The following is an 18,707-nucleotide window of genomic DNA, read 5'->3' on the forward strand; positions in this document are numbered from 1 at the left end:
TTGTTTAGTCTTCCATTAAAACGAATAACATTTGAAAAATTCCTAAAGAAAACAGATGATATTCCATGTCATCATACACAACAGGAACCCAAAGATGCTACACACCATGTTCCCCCCACTCGCAGGGGCCTTCACTACTTGGAAACTCGACCGCTCTCTCTTCAAACTCAGAGTGAAGGACCAACCTCACTTCCTACCAGTGAACTTGGGCCTGGAAGGAGCCTGGCTGCTGCTCTGGCTCAGGCCCCCTCTTCCTCATCGCTCACACCCTCTGCAGACGTGGGACCCAAGGTATTGACACTGAGCAGATGCTCCAGGACCTGCCCCTTGCTGGTCTCCGCGTAGGCCCGGGGACCCCACAGGAACTCGTAGCGGGCGGTGTCGCAGTGGGGCGCCTGCCGGTACTCCAGGTAGGCCTCCTGCACCCACACTTTGGTGAGGAGCTCCCTGGGCTCCCCATAGACGCGGTGCTGCTTCCCTGCATATACCCCTATGATGCTGAGCAATTCCCAGACCTCCTCCTCAGGGGCGTGGTCACCGTACAGGGCGACCTGGCACAGAATCAGCACCAGGAGGCCGGCCTTGGGCATGCTCTGCCCATCGCTCAGCGCTGCATCACAGGTGAGGCCCAGGGTGGGGACCAGGACGTAGGTGCACTCGCGGGGATCCACCTCCTTCACGTCCACGCCAAACACCAGCTGCATGCACTTGGAGGCTCGGCTGAAGACCACGGGGAAGTGGTCCCGATGGTCACGGAGGACCATATTCAGCATCTCCGCCTTGGAGATCGGCTCCTTGGTGCAATACTTGAGGAGCAGGAACGCCACCAGGTCAGACTTCAGCACAGTAAGTGCCTCCTGGGGCAAAGACTCGGCATAGGCGGAGAAGGAGGGGGCGACGGGGGAGGAGGAGGACGAGGGGGATGCGGCCTCCCCCGCAGCCCCGAACAGCTGCGCCTCCACCGGGCCCTGGGCCTGGACTGGGGCCTGAAGGTCTGCCTCAGGCTGGCGCAGCTCGCTCATCTCCACCAGGGGCCTGATGATTGGGGTCGGGCCGCCGACGGGAGTCTGGGCAGGGGTGACAGATACGGACCACGGGCAGGGCTCATCTGGAGGGGTGCCCTCGGGCCTCACAGGGGCACTCCTCCTGGGCGGCCTGTCTCCTGCCAACCTTGACTCCTGGCACTGCCTGGGCCTCCTCTGCTCTGTGGCCTGAGGACACGTGCCTCAGACCTGGGCCTTCGCCTCCCAGTTCCTGGAGCCCCTTGACACCTCGCAGGACCTGGGATGCTCTCCCTGGGAACTTCTTAAGAGTGAGGGGTGGTGGAGGGTGGCAGTGTCAAGTCTATATTCTATGTGCTTAAAATCATAAGATATCACGGCTGAAAGGGAGCTGAGAAGTTCGTCTCATTATGAGTGGTTTGAGAAACAATCACAATTCTCACTTGACCCCCTAGGACCTGATCCTGGAGCGCTCTGCAGAGAAAAGTTGCTCTGTTGTCAGTTAGCATGTATCCTTTCAGGTCTTTTCCTGTGCTTTTCCATGTATGAATGTGGACATACAGAAATCTACGTGTTTCTCTGGGTACACAGGAGGTTTGCACCTGCTGTAGCCTAAATGGAGTCACCCTCTATGTGTTTTTTGGGCAACTTGCATTTTTCATCCAACAGTATATCCTGGAGATCATTTCATAGAAGTATTTATAGAGCTACTTTGTCCTTTTTAATGTTCCCAGAGTACTCCATGGCATGAACACTCATTTGGATATTGGTTTGGCTGCTTTAACAAGACCACATAGCGGAGGTTTAAACAAGGCAGGAGGTACGGTTTTCATGTGAGAGCAGGTGGTGATCCAGGGGTGGGCAGCTCAGCTCCATCCCCTCTTCCAGGCACCCAGGCTGCTCCTGTCTTGTTGCCTCCAATACGTTGTCCCCATCTGCGTGGCAGAAGCTAGCTCACCACCCTTGAAAAGGGGAGCCTAGACCCTGGGAAGAGGAAAGAGGAAATGGAGGACAAGCAGTTCCCCTTTAAGTGTGTGATCCAGAAAATGCACCCATCACTGGCTATTTCTGTCCTGAGCTTTTGTCCTTGGCTGCAAGGGAGGCTGGGAAATGTAGTTGAGAGGTGCACGTTTGTGGGCCCTGCTAAGACCAAAAGAAAGGGGAATGGGCATCTGGCAGCAATGACCACAATGACAGTCCTTTCCACTGTGTGTATGTATCTTCATTTCCTCAATCATTTCCCTGTGAGTGGATCTTTAGATTTATAAATGAGACCCTGAGGCTCAGGTGAGGTAGTGATCTGCCTGTGTTCTCACAGTGAGCTGGGCAGAACTCCGGTCTCCTGCCCCCAGTGCAGTGTTTTTTCTCAAGCACCGTTTCCTGGCCAAGCCCTTGGTGCCCAGGGCAGCCTCCCCAGGGTTCTCTGGGAGAACAGTCTTTAGGTGGTAGCGGGGAAGAGGTGGCCTGCAGGCAGGGAAGGCGCCTGTGCCCCTGCAGACTGACCCGGCAGACGGCTCCCCGACCTGCCCCGGGCTACAGCTGCCTGCCAGTCTCATGGTAGCCGGGCCTGGGCTTTGGTTGGGGCAGCCTGTCTGGTCAGATATCACAGCCAGGGAGACTGGCGCTTGTTTCGGCCTGGGTCCCAGGTCTCAGCTTGAGTCCAGAGTGGACACTCCTCTTGCAGCCAGCCAGGCCTCGACGGGACTCGGGCTTCTCCTCACTGCCTAGAAGCCGACGTGGCCTCACCTCAGAGAGTACCAGGGTGCATGGTGCCCCACGAGCTCCCCAAGGCACACCGTGAGACTGCCTGGGCTGGGGGAGGTGCCGCTCTCCTTAGCCTCATCCTGTGCTCCTTTGCACCGTCAACCCTGCCATCCTAGCACTGGGCTCGGAGGTTTGAAATAAGCCCTGGATATGCGTCTGAAAGGGATGTGTGACAACTTGTACCATGGCCTGTCATGTTGGCTCTGACTGACAAATGCCACGGGGAACGTGACAGAGCTCACAGCCATAGTGAGCCCCGGGATCACGCGTAGAGGCAGCGCTACCTCATGACCAGGTCCCAAGCCACACGCCCCTCCCCAGAGCTGGGATGGCTCTCACCCGCAGGTCACAGGCTGCCCGGCTCCTGTAGCACCCAGTTGGCTGGGTGGTGGGGGGAGCAGAGAGAAAAGGAGGGAGGAAAAAAGAGGGGAAAGACAAGGAAGGCAGATGAGAGGGAAACAGCAGGGAAGGTAATTGGCAATCAGCAAGTTACTTGAGTCCTCAATGACTATGGGGGAAGTTGGAGGGGGGACGTCAATCAGAGACTGAGATAAATTATTATGGTGACACAGAGAGGTCCAGACAATGACATGGAGACATGATGAGAGAGAGAAGGGGTGAGAGAGAGAGAGAGAGAGAGAGAGAGACCGAGGAAGAAATGGGGGACAGAGAGAAACAGGGGCAAAGAGACCCAAAAGGAAGGAGATAGGAGGGCAGCCCAGCAGGGCAGGGTGGTTGGATTTTAGGGGACAGTCCTTTAATCCCGTCTGAGAACAAAGTCTCCAGATTCAGTGAGCCTGGTGCCATCACTTTAGTCCCCAGAGGTGAGTCAGATGCTCCTGCCAGGGACAATGGTGGCCTTTTTGATGAACCCAGAAGGAGGTCCCTGTGACCTAAAGGTCGATTCAGGTCAAATGGCTGTAATTGTTCTGCCCAAAGCAGGAGCAGTTAGATGATTTAAAACCAGAGATAGAGAGACAGACAGAGAGAGAGAGAGAGAGAGGGATGAGATGCCCGAGTGTGACCACCCCGCTGCCGCCCCAGCCCCCATGGCTCTCAGAGGGCCAGCTCAGTCCTTGCCCATCTCCTGCCACTTGTTAAGACACCAGAGTATTTGTGGATATTTCTTCTGGAATAAATGAGCCTGTTTATTCCAAGGTGGCTTTGGGTTACAAAAGCCGCCCTTGGACATGGCTGATTTAAGAAGAAATTAGAAGAAGTTGTGCCGTGTCCTGTTTGGTCCTCACCACCCACCACTGTGGAGGTGCTCCACTTCCACTTAATGGGGAAAGAAATTGCAACAGGGTTTGGCAGCCTTTGGGGGAGAGGGCGAGACCAGCTGGGATCCCATCCCGATTCCAGCCCTGCCTCCACATGCAATGGAGTGAGCCCCTTCCTGCTCTGAGCCTCAGTTTCCCCATCTACACTCGGAGGCGGTCAGGCCTGCGGTGAGGGCCCCGTGGGCTCTGCTCTAAAGCTGTGCGTCTGTACGTGAGCCCAAGCCCTCAGCATCAGCTGGAAGACAGGCAGCACGGGGTCCCCAGGCTAACCGGCTAGAGCTGCCCCTCCAGGGACCCGCCAGCTGGGGAGAGCCACCTCCCCCAGCACTCCTGGCTCCCTCTCCTGGCATGTCTAGCTGACCCAAGGACCTTGCAGAGCCACAGAGCTGGAAGAGGTTGGACTCCAGGTGTCACTACCTAAATGTGTTACCTAAATGTGTTCTTAGAAGGGCAAGACTGAGGATGTGTCCTCTGAAATCAGACACTCTTGAATTTGAATTCCAGCTCTGCCACTTCCTATCTGTGTGACTTCAGGCCATTGATTTAACCTGTCACAGCCTCAGCTTTCTCATCTGTAAATGGGGATAATAACAGTACGTAAATCATAACATTGTCATGAGGATTAAACGAGATAATGTAAGTAAAGTGTTTAGCACAGTGCTAGGCACAGGGAAAGTCCTCAATAAATGTTCTGTTGTAATGTTTAATATGCGTATATGAATATATGCATATATTTGGATGAATCAGTGAATGCACATTTATACATAGCATGTCACAAATGCTTGACAGATTGGAGAGGGATACAGAAAAAGCAGAAGTTTGCCTTCACCCTCCCTCATCCTATTCCTCTCTCCAGAAGTGCCTGCTGTTAGGAGTTTGTGTTCTTCCAGGCTATTTTATAAGCATTTATATACACATGTGCTAATATAAAAATACATGGTTTGTTCTGTTTGCAAAATAGTATATGTATTCTTCTACGGTCTGCTTTTTTTTTTTTTTTTTTTGGCTTAACAATATGTCTTTGCAGATACCTTCATTTTTTTTTTTTCACATAGATCTGTTATTGAACTCAGGTTCAGCTGCCCGTTGCTCAAGAATCCAATACTGAGAGACAAGTATTGGGGAAAAAGGAAAGACAGCTGTATGGAAGAAGCTAGCAACCCAGGGCAGAAGGTGAACTCATGTCCCAAAGAACCAACTCCTCACTTCCCAGGTTTTTTGCTGAGGGATTATATAAGGAAAAGAGGAAGGGGCTATGTGCTGAGGAGAGGGTTACAGGGTGTGTGATTAGCTCATGGACATTCTTCTGATTGGTTGTTGGTGAGGTAACTGGGAGTCAACATCATCAACCTTCTAGTTCCAACCGGTCTGGGGTCTACATGCTTGTGGGCAGCATACAGTTAACTTCTTCCACCTGCTGGGAGTTTCAGTCTCTGCAAAACAGCTCAAAGGATATGGCTCAAAATATTATCTATAGCTCTTGAGGAGGAACTTAAGGGTCCTTGACTTCGTTTAATGGGTGAACTACTCTTATTTTGTCTTGCTTGCCAGGTTTCCTTTGTTTCTGCATATTCTCATTTCTCTGATTAAATTTATTCTTTGGAACTCGGGGAAGGCCTAGGAGGCTAAAGTTTTTCTACAGACAAGAGGCAGGCGGTGGTGGGGTGTCCTGTCCCGGGAAGGCCCCATAGGGTCCCGTTCAGTTACAGATCTATTCCATTAAAAACTAGATCTTTTGTGAAGCGTTCTATGATACGTATGTATCAGTTTGACCACTCTCTGTGGATAAACATTTCGTTTGGTTCTTTTTTTCTTGTTACGGCAATACGGTAATGACTATCTTACATATATTGCTTTGTGTATAGGTGCAAGTATTTCTTTAGGACGGCTACTCAGAAATTTCTTGCTTGAAGTGTATGCACATTTAAAAATATGATAGATTATGCCAAGTTGCTCTCCAACAATGATATTCTAATTATATACCTGCCAGCAACACATGAGACCATTTCTTCAGTCTCCCTCCAACACCGAATATGTTCCTCCTCCCTCCCCCCAGTTTTTGCCACATCTGATAGGTGATAAGCAATATCCCATTACTGCTTTAATTTGCATTTTTCTGACTACTTGCAGGCGTGAGCATCTTCTCATGACTTATTGGCATTTCTTTTTCTGTGAGTGTCCCTTTCACATTCTTTGCTCATTTTTCTACTAGATTGTCTATTTTCTTATTGATCTATACACACAATTTATATATAAGGGGGTTATTATTTCTTTGTCTTTTATTCATGTGGCAACTATTTTCTCCTAGTCTGTCTCTTGTCTTTTGGCTTTATGTTCTCCTCCATCATTTTTATGACACTTTTATGTGGTCAAATTTATCAGTTGCCGTTGAGTCCTGAATCTTTCAAAGATATATTCTTTCCCCAAGATGATATTTTCTTCTAATACTCTTATTGTTTCATTTATTATGTTTAGTTCTTTAACCCATAGGAATTTTTTTGTGGGGCATGGTGTGAAATAAGAAACCTAACTTTACTTTTTTCCCCAGTGGCTACTCTGTTTTTCCAAGACCATTTATTCAGTAGTCTATACTTGTCTCACTGATATAATTTGTCACGTTGATCATGTAATGAAATACCATTTCTACATGGATTGAAAACTGGCAGCTCTCAGACCAGACCTAACTCTCGTTTGTTCACATTTAATTGTGTTCATTGTGTTCATTATTTTGAATAATATAGTTATATGTTTTGGAGACCTTTCCATATTGGTACAGATAGAACTTCTGCGTCGTTTTCAGGCTATGTGGTGTGTTAGTGCCCACACTACACTGTATGGAGAGACCATCATTTATTTAATCACACTTCTATTGATAGACATTTGGGTTGTTTCCAGTTTTTTTTTTCTGCTACAAACAATGCTGCAATAACTTGTACAACCTGTTTTGCAAGTGTTTGAGTGTATCTGTAGGATAAATTTTTAGAAGTAGAATTTCTGGGTCAAGGGTGTGAGCGTTTATAATTTTGAAGACGTTATTAAATTGCTTGTCACTGTGGTCTGGGCCAGGTTACACTCCCACGGCCAGTCTCTGAGAGGGCCTGTTACCTCACACCCTCATCAACTCAGTGAAGTAGCAAAATGTTCAGTCTTGCCAATCTGATAGATGAAAACTGGTATCTCATAGGAGTTTTAATTTGCATTTTTCATATTATGAGTAAGGATAAACATCTTTCTGTGAATTTCTATTCACAGTCTTTGCCAATTTTTCTCTTGTGTTGTGTTTTATCTAAAGGAGCTCTTTGTATATTAGGTTATTTTTCCCTTTGTCTATTACGTGAGATAGAAGTGTGTGTGTGTGTGTGTGTGTTTTACCAGATACTCATTTTCTGTCTTTAATTTCATGGCTTTTGCCATTAAGAAATTTTTTTCTATGATCAAATTTATCATTTTTTTTTGTTTTATGGTTTTTAAGTTCTTTTAGTACTTAAAAAGTATTATCCACTATAAGATTACGAAAATATACTCCAGTGGTTTTTCCTCTTGCTTTAAAGCTTTTGTTATTAACATTTAAATGTTTGATTCACTTATTTAACTCATTTATCAAATATGTATTGAGCACAGAGAGTGTGTCAGACACTGTTGTGGGCACAGAGGATACAGTAGTGACCAAAACTGTCAAAAACACCTGGCTTCATGGAACTTGCATTCCAGAGGGGGAAAGCAGACAATAAACAATATAAATGAATGAAATAAATGGTATATTAGATTAGACGGAAATTATTTTGTGTGGGGTGGAGATACAGATTTACCTTTATTTTTTCTTACACGTCTACCCAGTTATCCCCATCACTTATTGATGTGATCCATGCCTCCATCTTGACAGTTCATCTTTATCATATTTTAAATTCCCTTATGTACTTGTGTCTATTTCCAGACTTTCCTTCTGGTTCCATCTCTCTCTCTATTTATCCACGTGTTAGCACCACTGTTTTAACTGTTGAAACTTTATACTGTGTTTTCCTATCTGCTAAAGCTAGCCTTCCCCATCCTTTCCTCTCCTTTTTCAGAATTTTCCTATTATTGCTTGTTTATCTTTTCCTGTATGCACTTTATATTCACATGTTATTACTTTAAAAGTAATACTCGATTACTTTTTATCTAGATTAAGTAGACTTTTTGTATAGATTAACTCAGAGAGACTCAGCATCCTTATGATGTCGTGTTTTCCTGTCTGAGCACATGGTACATCTTTCCATTTGGTTAAGTCACCTGTATATCCTTCAAGAGAATGTTAAGTTTCTTAATTTAGTTCTCACACACTCATAGCATGTAGACACATTTTCCCAATACCTAACAACATTGCAAAGTTGAGAGAGGTCATTTTTTTTTTCAAATCTGGATTTTTTTTTTTTTTTTTCTTCTTGTGAAAAATGAGAAGATCTGGCAACACTGCGTCCATATCCTGCTAGGCAACAATTGATTGTCCACCTGATAGAGGCTGGCCTGTCACAGAGAATGTGTCTGCTTGTACACAGGGCTCACCTCTCGAATCAGTGCATCAATGCCTACGGGCATTGGGGTGGGAACCCTGAATCAGCAGCTCCTACACTCTCATGCACAGACACATCACTATGAAGTCACCGCCTGAGCCTCTCTAGGTTCGCCTGCCTCACCTCCCTCTGGTCCCTGAGCTGCTTGCTCAAGAGGGTCCTCTCAGGGCTGCTCATGTCTTGTCTCCTGACACCACCTCCCATCTCAGCCTCCTGGGGTTGGAGAACCAGGCTCTGCGTGCCCCCGGCACGAGCCATGGAGCCCGACCTGGCCAGAGCAGAGGCTCTGATTCTTAGTGCTCTTTCTGGGCGCAGTGGAGGAGCCCAACCACAGACATAGGTTTGGTTCCCCCAGCAGCTGCTCATTGACGACAGGGTCTGGAGGTTCAGAGGATTGAACACCTTGCGTGGAAAATTCTGACTAATGAGAAAGAGAAGGTAGGAAGGAGATAGCGAGTCAATTCCTTTTATTTCTTCCCTGCTGACAGACCATTCCAAGGAGCAGTGGTTCCAAATAGCCTCTTCAGATATATCTGGTCTCTTTTTGTTCCTCAGTTTTTGAAATTGTGGTAAAATACACATAACATAAAATTTAGCATCCAGCCTCTTTTTGTATAGAGGTGTGCCCATCTCAGAACACACAGCCTTGTACTTACTTTCCCTCTGTATTGTTTTCCTAGGGCCGCCATAATTATGTACCACAAACAGGGTGGCCTAAAACAACAGAACTCTATGCTCTCACAGTTCTGGAGGTCAGAAGTCTGAAATCAAAGTGTCCGTAAGGCCAGGCTCCCCCTGCTGTTTCTAGGAAAGAGTCCTTCTTTGTCTCTTCAAGCTTCTGGTGGTTGCTGGCAATACTTGACTTTCCATGGCTTGTAGACACATCACTCTGATTTCTGCCTCCCTCTTCACATGCTTTCTCCTATGCGTGTCTGTGTATCTCTGTATCTCTCTTCTTATAAGAATACCAGCCATTGGATGTAAGGACCACCCTAAGTGGTCCAGTGTGACCTCATCTTACCTAATTAAGATCCCATTTCCAAATGATGTCTCATTTGGAGGTTCTGGATGGACATGAGTTTTGGGGGACTCTATTCAACCTAGTATAGCTTCCTTCTTTACTTTCTTTTCTTCTGCCCTCACTCTTACTGCCCTGGGGTTATACTTCTTCCTAATAAAGCAGCAGCACACAAGCTTGCTTTCAGGTTTTCCTTTCTAGGGAAGCTGGAGTAAGAAAACATCCATATTCCAGAAGAACCTTCTAACACATAGATTTCATTCCCAACAAGGAATTTGACAAACTCACTCACAGCATCTTTCTTTTCTTCCACAAACATTTATTACACATTGATTTTATGTTAAGTTCTGTGCAGTCATGAGAAAACCCACAAGAGCAATTTTGGCTAGATCAGGGTTTCTCAAATACTTACACTGTGGACCTACAAGCCATGTATATTTTCTTATAAAAACCGCAGTATTGGGCAAAAGGAGGAGGTGGGGAGGCCTAGAGAGAAATTAAGATATAAAGAAAGCTGAGTCGGGAAAATGGCAAAAAGGTCATATAATCTTGTCTTTCCACTCATTGGATCAAGGTTTAGGAAAAAATTCAGAGCTGGCTGATGGTATGTTAGATGCACTTGTAACTGGTAAAGGAGACTGTTCAATAAGTGTCAATTAAAAAAAGCATTGGGCTTCCCTGGTGGCGCAGTGGTTGAGAATCTCCCTGCTAATCCAGGGGACACGGGTTCGAGCCCTGGTCTGGGAAGATCCCACATGCCGCAGAGCAACTAGGCCCGTGAGCCACAACTACTGGGCCTGCGCGTCTGGAGCCTGTGCTCCGCAACAAGAGAGGCCGCGATAGTGAGAGGCCCGCGCACCGCGATGAAGAGTGGCCCCCGCTCGCCGCAACTAGAGAAAGCCCTCGCACAGAAACGAAGACCCAACACAGCCATAAATAAATAAATAAATAAATAAATAATTTAAAAAAAAAACATTTTCAACCTGATGGGGTGGATCTCTAGTGATGTGCCACAGGACCCTGTCTTAAAGCTGACCAGTCTCTGTTTTAATCAATTAAGTTGATGAAGACAGAACAACTGCTTGCCAAATTTTTGGGTGCCCCGAATTTGGGAAGGACAGTAAATGCGTTAGGGGAAAGGTAGCATGCACGCACACCTTGACAGTCGAGACTGAAGGGGCAAATCCAATCAGATAATATTTAATTACATCGAGGCCTACATTTGGGGCCCCATAGTCAACTTCGCAATCCTGGGTGCATGTTCAAAACTGGCAGCAAGGGTGGTGGGAAGTGGAGGTGGGGTGGCAGGTAGTCAGCTGTTAGCTTACAACAGAGACGGTATGGTTGGGTAGCATTAAGAGAAGCACAGCATTCAAACGTGGGAGGAGGGAGGCATATGTGGTGTTTGCTGTTCCGCCAGCATCTGGAGCAGCCCGGCCCTGGGTCCGCTTCGTGGGAAACAGAGCAGGAGAGGAGGCCTGCTTCTGTGACAGGGGCTGCCTCGGAGAGAGACGGTTCCCTCAGGTTCGAGGTCAGAATTCTGAACACCTTTCCACCTGGAGAGCTGGTTCTACAGGGTAGAATTAATTAAGTAATTAATTATTTCAACAGATACTAATTGAACTGCACTCTGGGCCAGTCGTTGGCTAAGTGTTGGGGCAAAGCAGTGAACAAGACAAACAGATCCAGGTTCCCACGGAGTGTGGTGCAGTGCAGGTGGCAGCTATAGGACAAGAACTGCCGAGGGCCGTGCCTCTTAACGCAGGTGTGCAGGGTGTTCTGGGGTGCACCACAGGGACCCGTGTCGGGGCTCAGAGTGGGCTTCCCTGAGGTCGTGATGATGGTGTCGCCTATATCCATCATAGCTGGCTGGAAGGTTACATCTAACTACCTTGAGCCACACTGCTTTTCGGGGAAAGTTATCCTGAATTCAAATGTGTTTTCACAGCCAGCCCTGTAATGCAGCCGCCCAAGGCTGAGCATGGTCATGCCTCGGGTAGTTGGAGTGGACCGTGCTAGAAGCCAACAGTCAAGGGCCTGGGCTAGACCCAGCTCTGCTACAAAACTCTCTGTACAACTTCAGGCAAGTCCCTTTCTCTCTCTGGGCTTCAGTTTCTTCATATGTAAAAAGAGGGTCCTTAGAGCCAACGATGCCGTGGACTTCAGTTCTGTGATCTGGGGATTCCCTGTTAAACAGCACCCTCCCATGCGTGCACTTGCACACCCATGTTGGGATCTGTCCCCAGGCCCCTGTCCCGTGGCCTCCCCACACTCCTCGCTCTCATTGACTCAGCCAAGCATTTACAGGGTCCGTGACTTAAAGGGGCAGGACTCTGCTGGCTCCAGCTCCCCTAGCAGAATCAGGGATAGCAGAGGCTGCCTGCCGGCCCTCCATGTGACAGGCATTGATGAAGGACCAGGGACCCTCTGAAAGGAAGGAAAGAGGGAAAATGATAGACTCTCTTCTTCCTGTCCCAGATGGAGGCAGTGAGATCTGCCATATTGCTCAAATTTCTTTCATCCTAAATAATCCCCAGACTCTCTACCTGCTTGTCTCTTTCCATCTACTGCCCTATTTCTCTTTTTCATCCATCCAGCCAAACTTCTGCAGAGCTGTGTGCACTGAAGTGCTCCATTTCCATACCGCCCATTCCCTCCCCGACCCACCACCACCTGGCTTCCATCCTTGTCCCCCGAAACTGCACCACGACAGTCACCAGCAACTTCCTGTGGTCAGATCCATGTGAAGCGTTTCCATTCTTGTTCTCTTGGACCACTCAGCTGCCTTTGACCCGTTGGCACCTCCCCTGCTCTAAAACCTTCCTCTGTTGGTTTTTACGACACCATTCTCTATTGATCCTTCTTCTACCTCTCCGATCACTCTTCAGTACCCTTTTTCAGGCTCCATTTCCACAGGCCAGTGCTTTCAACTCTGACTTATACGATAGCATATTGTCATTTGGGCTTGTTTGTGTTTGGCTCTGCTAGTGGGCTATATTCATCTCAACCTCCCTGGTAATTACCACAGGGATTCAGAATGTCCTGTTGATCGAGCGAATGGATAGATGGATGAATGAACACATGAGTGGATACACTTAGCAATACTCATGAGGTTCTGCCCTATGAATGAGGGTGAAATTCAAGGCCAGTTTTTTGTTTTTTTAAAAAATATTTATTTATTTATTTTGGCCGTGCTGGGTCTTAGTTGTGGCATGCGGGATCTTTTAGTTGCAGCATGCAGACTTCTTAGTTGCAGCATGCAGACTCTTAGCTGTGGCATGCGGACTTCTTAGTTACGGCATGCGTGTGGGATCTAGTTCCCCGACCAGGGATTGAACCCAGGCCCCCTGCACTGGGAGCGTGGAGTCTTACCCACTGGACCACCAGGGAAGTCCCCAAGGCCAGTTTTGAAGGTGACAACTCATTCACATGTGAAATACTCAGGCACTTTCTTGATTAGTGAGAAAAAGCTTCCAGGAGGAGGTGGTGGAACCTGGGATAGAGAAGGATGTAACCCAGATAGAACCAGGTTAGTACCATGGCTCAGTCCTGCCAGATTCCTGGTTCTTTCCAGAATCTGAGTTTCCTATCATGTCCAGTTAACCACAGTTAAGAAAGTAAGGGGAAAGATAGACACTAAGCAGATCATTAGAGGAAAGGGATGGTAAACTGAAGGGGAGAGGGAAAGTTAAGCAGAGAAAGAGCCACTGAGAAGGAGAGAGGATAAAGGAGGGAGAGAGGGGTAGAAAGCATGGATTAGAGAGAGGAGAGTCAGACTTCGTGTGTAAAACCTTGCCTGTACTGAAGTGTGTTCATTAATCAGAGTTGTGGTAACAGAACTGCTTAAGGACTCTGGATGTTATTGCCACTTGGCAGTTGGGCTACTCTTCATTGTTCTTCTCCTTTAAACCTTATAGCAACAGGAACCCTGCTCAGTGCGGACTGGTTGTAGCCACCAACTGGGCAGAGTTGGTCGCTCCCTCCTCTGGGTTCTTGGCACCTTTTCTTACCTCTGATACAGCCCTGGCTGCACCATGTCACTCATTAGCTCTTTGGCCATCTTTCTCATTCAGAATGTAAAGCCCTCTTTATCTCTCTAACTCTGATTGCTAGCTCATGCCTGGCACCTAATAGGTGCTCAATATAATGTGCGTGTGTGTGTGTGTGTGTGTGTGTGTGTGTGTGAGTGTTTTCTTTCATGGAGAAAGGAATTAACGAATGGAAATTCACAGATGCTATCCTCAAGGGGCTTACACTTTCCCTGGGGATATGAAATAAAACCACATGAGATCAATTAGATTGCTGTGACACATGTATCCTCAACATGATGATAGACACCCACAGTGCTCAGCTTTCCTGATTTACTTCCTACCAATTCCTCTAGCTAGCACAGAAGCCGGGTCCCATCATGAAAGAAAGCAAGAGCTCAAGAGAGAGGCCTTTCTATGTTTAGTAGCCTTTGTGATTACAGATGTCATCTACAATCAGTCTAAGTCATAAAAAATTAGAGTTGGAATTAATGGAAATACATGTTATATAAAGCTACAGCTTTTAAGCATCCAGTATGTACTGTTCTCTTAGCGCTTAACATAAGAATTCAAATTATCTGTTTATGGGTCCACTTCTGCTATTAGACAGTAAGCTTTCCACAGATTTTTATTTTCTTTTTCTAACAGAGATTATGAGCATGCCTCCTGGAACCAGATTTCTGAGGTTCAAACCCTGGCTCTACCACTTAAGAGCTGCGTGACCTCAGTTTCTTCATTGGTAAACTGGTAAAAATTGGAATCATAACAGAACCAATATATAGGGTCATTAGGAGAATTCAATGAGTAGATGGTCAATATGAGTCACTGTTCTTATTATTTTCATTATCTTTGTGTCCTAGGATCCAGCATCATGCCTTTCACCCAACAGGTCTTCAAAACATGTTTGCCAAGCTGGAAACATAAGCAAAAATGTTGCTTGGAGTTGAAAATTATAACAGTGCTGTTAAACATAGATTTTGCAAATTCAACAATGGAACACAAAGACAATAAAAATAAAGTTAGTTGTCAAGGAATTGGGAATACACATTATTGCTCTGACTACAACACAAACAAACAAGACTAAGAATTCTGGGATCTGAAATGTATCCCAAGAATGGTTATGGCTGCAGATGGCTGACTGGGGAATTCTGAGCGAGGTGCATAATTGCAGTACTGTTGCATCTGCTTGGACTGCTGCTGTACCACTGTGCTCCAGTGCGCGCTCCTGGCTGTCAGTGGGAAGGAGATGTGCAAGGCGGGAGCCCCTGGGGAGTCCTCTGGGAGGCGGGGGTTGGCGATGAGCAGTGAGGGCTTGGCGCTTCTGGGGGCAAGGAACAGACCCCAGTCGTGGAGTGACCTTAAGGATACCCACATGTACTATGGTGGTGAGGGCAACAAGGCTCTCCCGGCTCCCAGGAATCACCATCTCCTGCAGCCCAGTCATCTCTAGGGACGGCTAATTTCATCTCCTCCCTCAGAAGCAGAGTGGTAAATTTTACTCCAGGCTCCGCCATCAATGTAACTGCTCCTTTTCCTGGGTCTTCATAACTTTCTTCCGGCCTCACCTGGCATCCTCGCTATTGTGTCCCCATTCAGATTCCAGAGGGGCAAGTCCGAGTGACCTACCCCCCACCCCAGTCCTGACTTGACCCCTGGTCTGTGCACTGGCTGCCCCTTGGGCAGGAGTCCTCCAGCCCCTTGCCCTGGCCCCCACGAGGTTCAGTCGGGGAGAGGCCATTGCTCAAGCCGCAGCCCGGCCTCTGCTTCCCTTGGGAGGATGACGGGTGGGGCAGAGTGCCTGAGGTGTGGGGCAGTCCGGGGTTGACATGTCTGATCTAATAAGCATTGCTGTTGGGTGGGTTCCCCGAGGAGAGTGGATGGAGGGTGGGAGGGCCACGGGTGGAGGAGGAAGGTTCTGGTGCGAGCGCGGGATGGGTCTTTCTCCAGCGCCCTGGTGTCTGCTGCCCCTCCCAGGCAAACACTCTTCACTGTCCTCTGGAGAGGAGACTGCTGGTGCCTCTCCTGGAATCCTGCCTGTGGGTCTCCCTCTGGAATTTTGACTGGTGTCTCTAGGGCTGGGGCCAGTGGCTGGTCGACCACCTGAGGGCTGGGGGACCTCAGCTCTCTGCAGTGACATGGGGTGCGAGTGGGCTTTGGTGGGGAGTCCCCAGCTGCAAACGGGAAGGCACGAGTGTGTCAGGTGGGCCCTGACAGCAAGCAACCACTCGGGGTGACAGGGGGTCCTTACCATCCGTGACAGGCTCCGGGAAGGAGCCTGCTTAGGGCTTTAGGCTGTTTCTTCACTCCCTCCCTCCCCATAAAACAGAAACACGTTGTATGAGCACACCTTCCCTCTCACCTTAAAAAAAATAGACAAAAATATCTGGAAATATTTCCACTCTAATTGTCACAGGGAGAGAGAGCGCGGCCTGCTGGTTTTCCTGTCTGCCTGATGACTAGTCGGCAGTCTTCTCCCAGCTCCCGCCAGCGCCTTCGGGGTGCGGAGCTGGGTGGTGGGAGAGGCGGTCACGGTGACGCTGACTCACAAGGGGCGTGTGATTACCTGCGCCCCAATTTTGAGAGGGGGTCTGCGGCCAAGGTTCACCTTGGTCCGATCAGTTGCCTGGGCAGGGGCTGTTCCTTGGATCTGAGAGTCCTCAGGGTGGACTCAGGGAGACCCCCGTGTGCCACAGCAGATCTGGGCCCGGGGCACCCTAACCCCAATCTCACGGGTGAGGCTGTTGGCTGAGAGGTGGCCGGGAAGTAGCTGGAGGCGAGGAGGAAGTGCCCTCCTTCCCGCCCTGCACGGAGATCTGTGGCTTGGGTCAAGCCCAGCTGGGCAAGAAAGGCTGTCCCTGTCTGCCTTCCATACACGCTTTCAGACTGCGATTCCGGCTCACTTTTCCTTCCAAGGTCGTCCATCCTCTTCTTGGAAACATGAAGTCCAGTGTTCATTTCTCAAACATGAGCTTCGGTGTGGGGGACAGAGACAGACAGGCTGCCCTCCCAGGCTCACTGTCTCGTGGAGAAGGGGGCCATGCGTGCTAGCAATCATCATATGTGTGCTGGGGCCAGAGAGGACCGGGGTGCTTCAGAAGCCCGGGCAGGGGCATCAGCCTCGGCCGCGGGGTCACGGAAGGTTCCACTCTGTGAATCTTGGGTGTGGTAAAGGCTGATGTGTGGACCAGGGCCTTTGAAACCACTCGGCACTGGAGGCCCAACGCCGGACCCGCCTGCTTGTCAGGAGCCTGCAGAAGCACTGAGACCCAGAGAGCCAGTCGCCGTGGGCTCCAAAGGAAAAGAAAAATGCAAAATCAGAATGAGTAAATGGCCCATTAAATGTCTACGGAACGCGCTATGATGTCACCCAGTCAACTGCATCTCCACTCACCTCTTCCACACTTAAATATAAAATATGGTTAATGTGGCATGTGGGTAAATTAAATGGGTTTGATATGATTAGGCGTGAGTGCTGTGAGAGTGCCTGAGGCGGACGGAAATTCTAAGCCAGCCCTGCTGGGGGTAGCGCGGAGGGGGCTGAGGATCGCAGATAAAGGCGCAGCGTGGACAAAGTGAGGGGGGCCGGCGGGAGCAGCTGGCCCTGACTGGTCAGTAGGGCCTGGGGAAAAGATGCGTGTGTTTATGGGGTGGGCGGGTTGCAAGATAGGGGCCCAAGAAGCGGGGGGGGGGGGGGGGGCAGCCAGGGGAACCCACAGGAAGGTGTGGAACGGCCCTGCCTGTAGCTTCCCAGCTTTCCCGGCACCAGCGTTTCCTGCCGCCCTGGATCTCAGCATCCTCCGCATTCCAGGGCCTCGTGCGCGCCCCTCCGCAGCCACAGCCGGCGCCACTGAAGATAAACATGCATCCCACAATTCACCGTGGTGTGTCTTCCCCTCCAACTCCAGATGGCCTGTCTGGGGACGGCCGAGGCCCCTGGGTGCGGGCCGTGGCCGTTTTTTGATGAGCTGGGCACATATGGATACCCAAACATCTGGAGCGGCCATGTGCTGCTCGGGGCAGGCCAGACCTGGTGAGCCAATCAGGGGCCCCTGGGCGCCGGGGCGGGGGCGGGGTGGGGGGAAGGGGGGGGTGCGCTCGCCCCGCCAGTGAGCGCGGATAAATTATTCATGACCGAGTTATTTGTGGTGCAAGAGGTCCATCAGCTACTTTGATTAAAAATCCAATGAGTAATGAATATGCAAACGCCAGCGACTGCTCCGAGCAACAGATTTGTCAAATTGTCTATACTTCACTGAGATAAAGGAAAATCTCCTGGGGTCCCGAAATTGAAAAACCGCACCGTCAAATCACAGCATTATCTTAATTATCAAATCTCCTTGGCCGTGCAAATACCCCGCGTGAAGCTGAGCGGGGCGATGGAAAAAAATCTAGAGAAAGAGATACATTTGTCTCTGAAACCGGGGGCCTGGCTAGTGAGAAGCAGGCTGGTGGAGGAGAAGCGATTTTAATTCACGTGGTGACTCCACAGCCATTTAATTATTTTAATTAGGCTTAATTAGTGGTAAATTTACAATGATATGCTTGATACCTGGCATTAAATCTTTCATGCATAAATGTTTTGTTAAAATGAGAAAAAGGCAAGTGGCATTTCGCCAGCAATTACTGCTGAATGTTCTAATGAAGGATTAGGCTCCTCGGTGATTCATGAAGACAGGCGGGCACCAGACTTGTTTACGAGGCACCGGCACCATAACTCATGCGCTCCCACCCGAATCATCGCTGTCCTTGTCGCTTCAGGGAGCACCTGCTTGGGGTGAGGGCCGGGGCAGTGGTGGCAGGGGCTGGGTGCTGGCTCAGAGCCCCAGGCCTCCTGTGTGTGTGAGACCCTCCAGCTCTCCCCCAGAGGGGCTCCATCTGTGGTGTATGAAAAGCCACAGTGATGGGTGTGGGGGGCTCAAGTGTCACCAAGCAGGGTGACTGTCTGTCTGGGGCCCCAGGCTGAGTTTGGGAGCACCTGGAATTGCCCTGTGCACTGTCTGGGCCTGGCCTGGGCCTGGAGCAGAGCAGGCCTGCAGGACGAGTTGGCTGGAATAAATGGGGGCCTT

The 18,707-nt window shown here is 49.1% G+C and overlaps 1 protein-coding gene across 1 annotated transcript; it reads right to left on the minus strand.

The window, feature by feature from the left end:
* Window positions 1–239: 239 nt before the first annotated feature.
* On the minus strand, window positions 240–1,022 carry LOC132360405 (melanoma-associated antigen 10-like). Its single transcript, XM_059915470.1, has one exon. It carries the CDS (start codon window positions 1,020–1,022, stop codon window positions 240–242), a length of 783 nt encoding a protein of 260 aa, XP_059771453.1.
* Window positions 1,023–18,707: the final 17,685 nt, after the last annotated feature.

Source organism: Balaenoptera ricei, chromosome 2 (assembly GCF_028023285.1).
Source record: "Balaenoptera ricei isolate mBalRic1 chromosome 2, mBalRic1.hap2, whole genome shotgun sequence".
Lineage (NCBI taxonomy): Eukaryota > Metazoa > Chordata > Mammalia > Artiodactyla > Balaenopteridae > Balaenoptera > Balaenoptera ricei.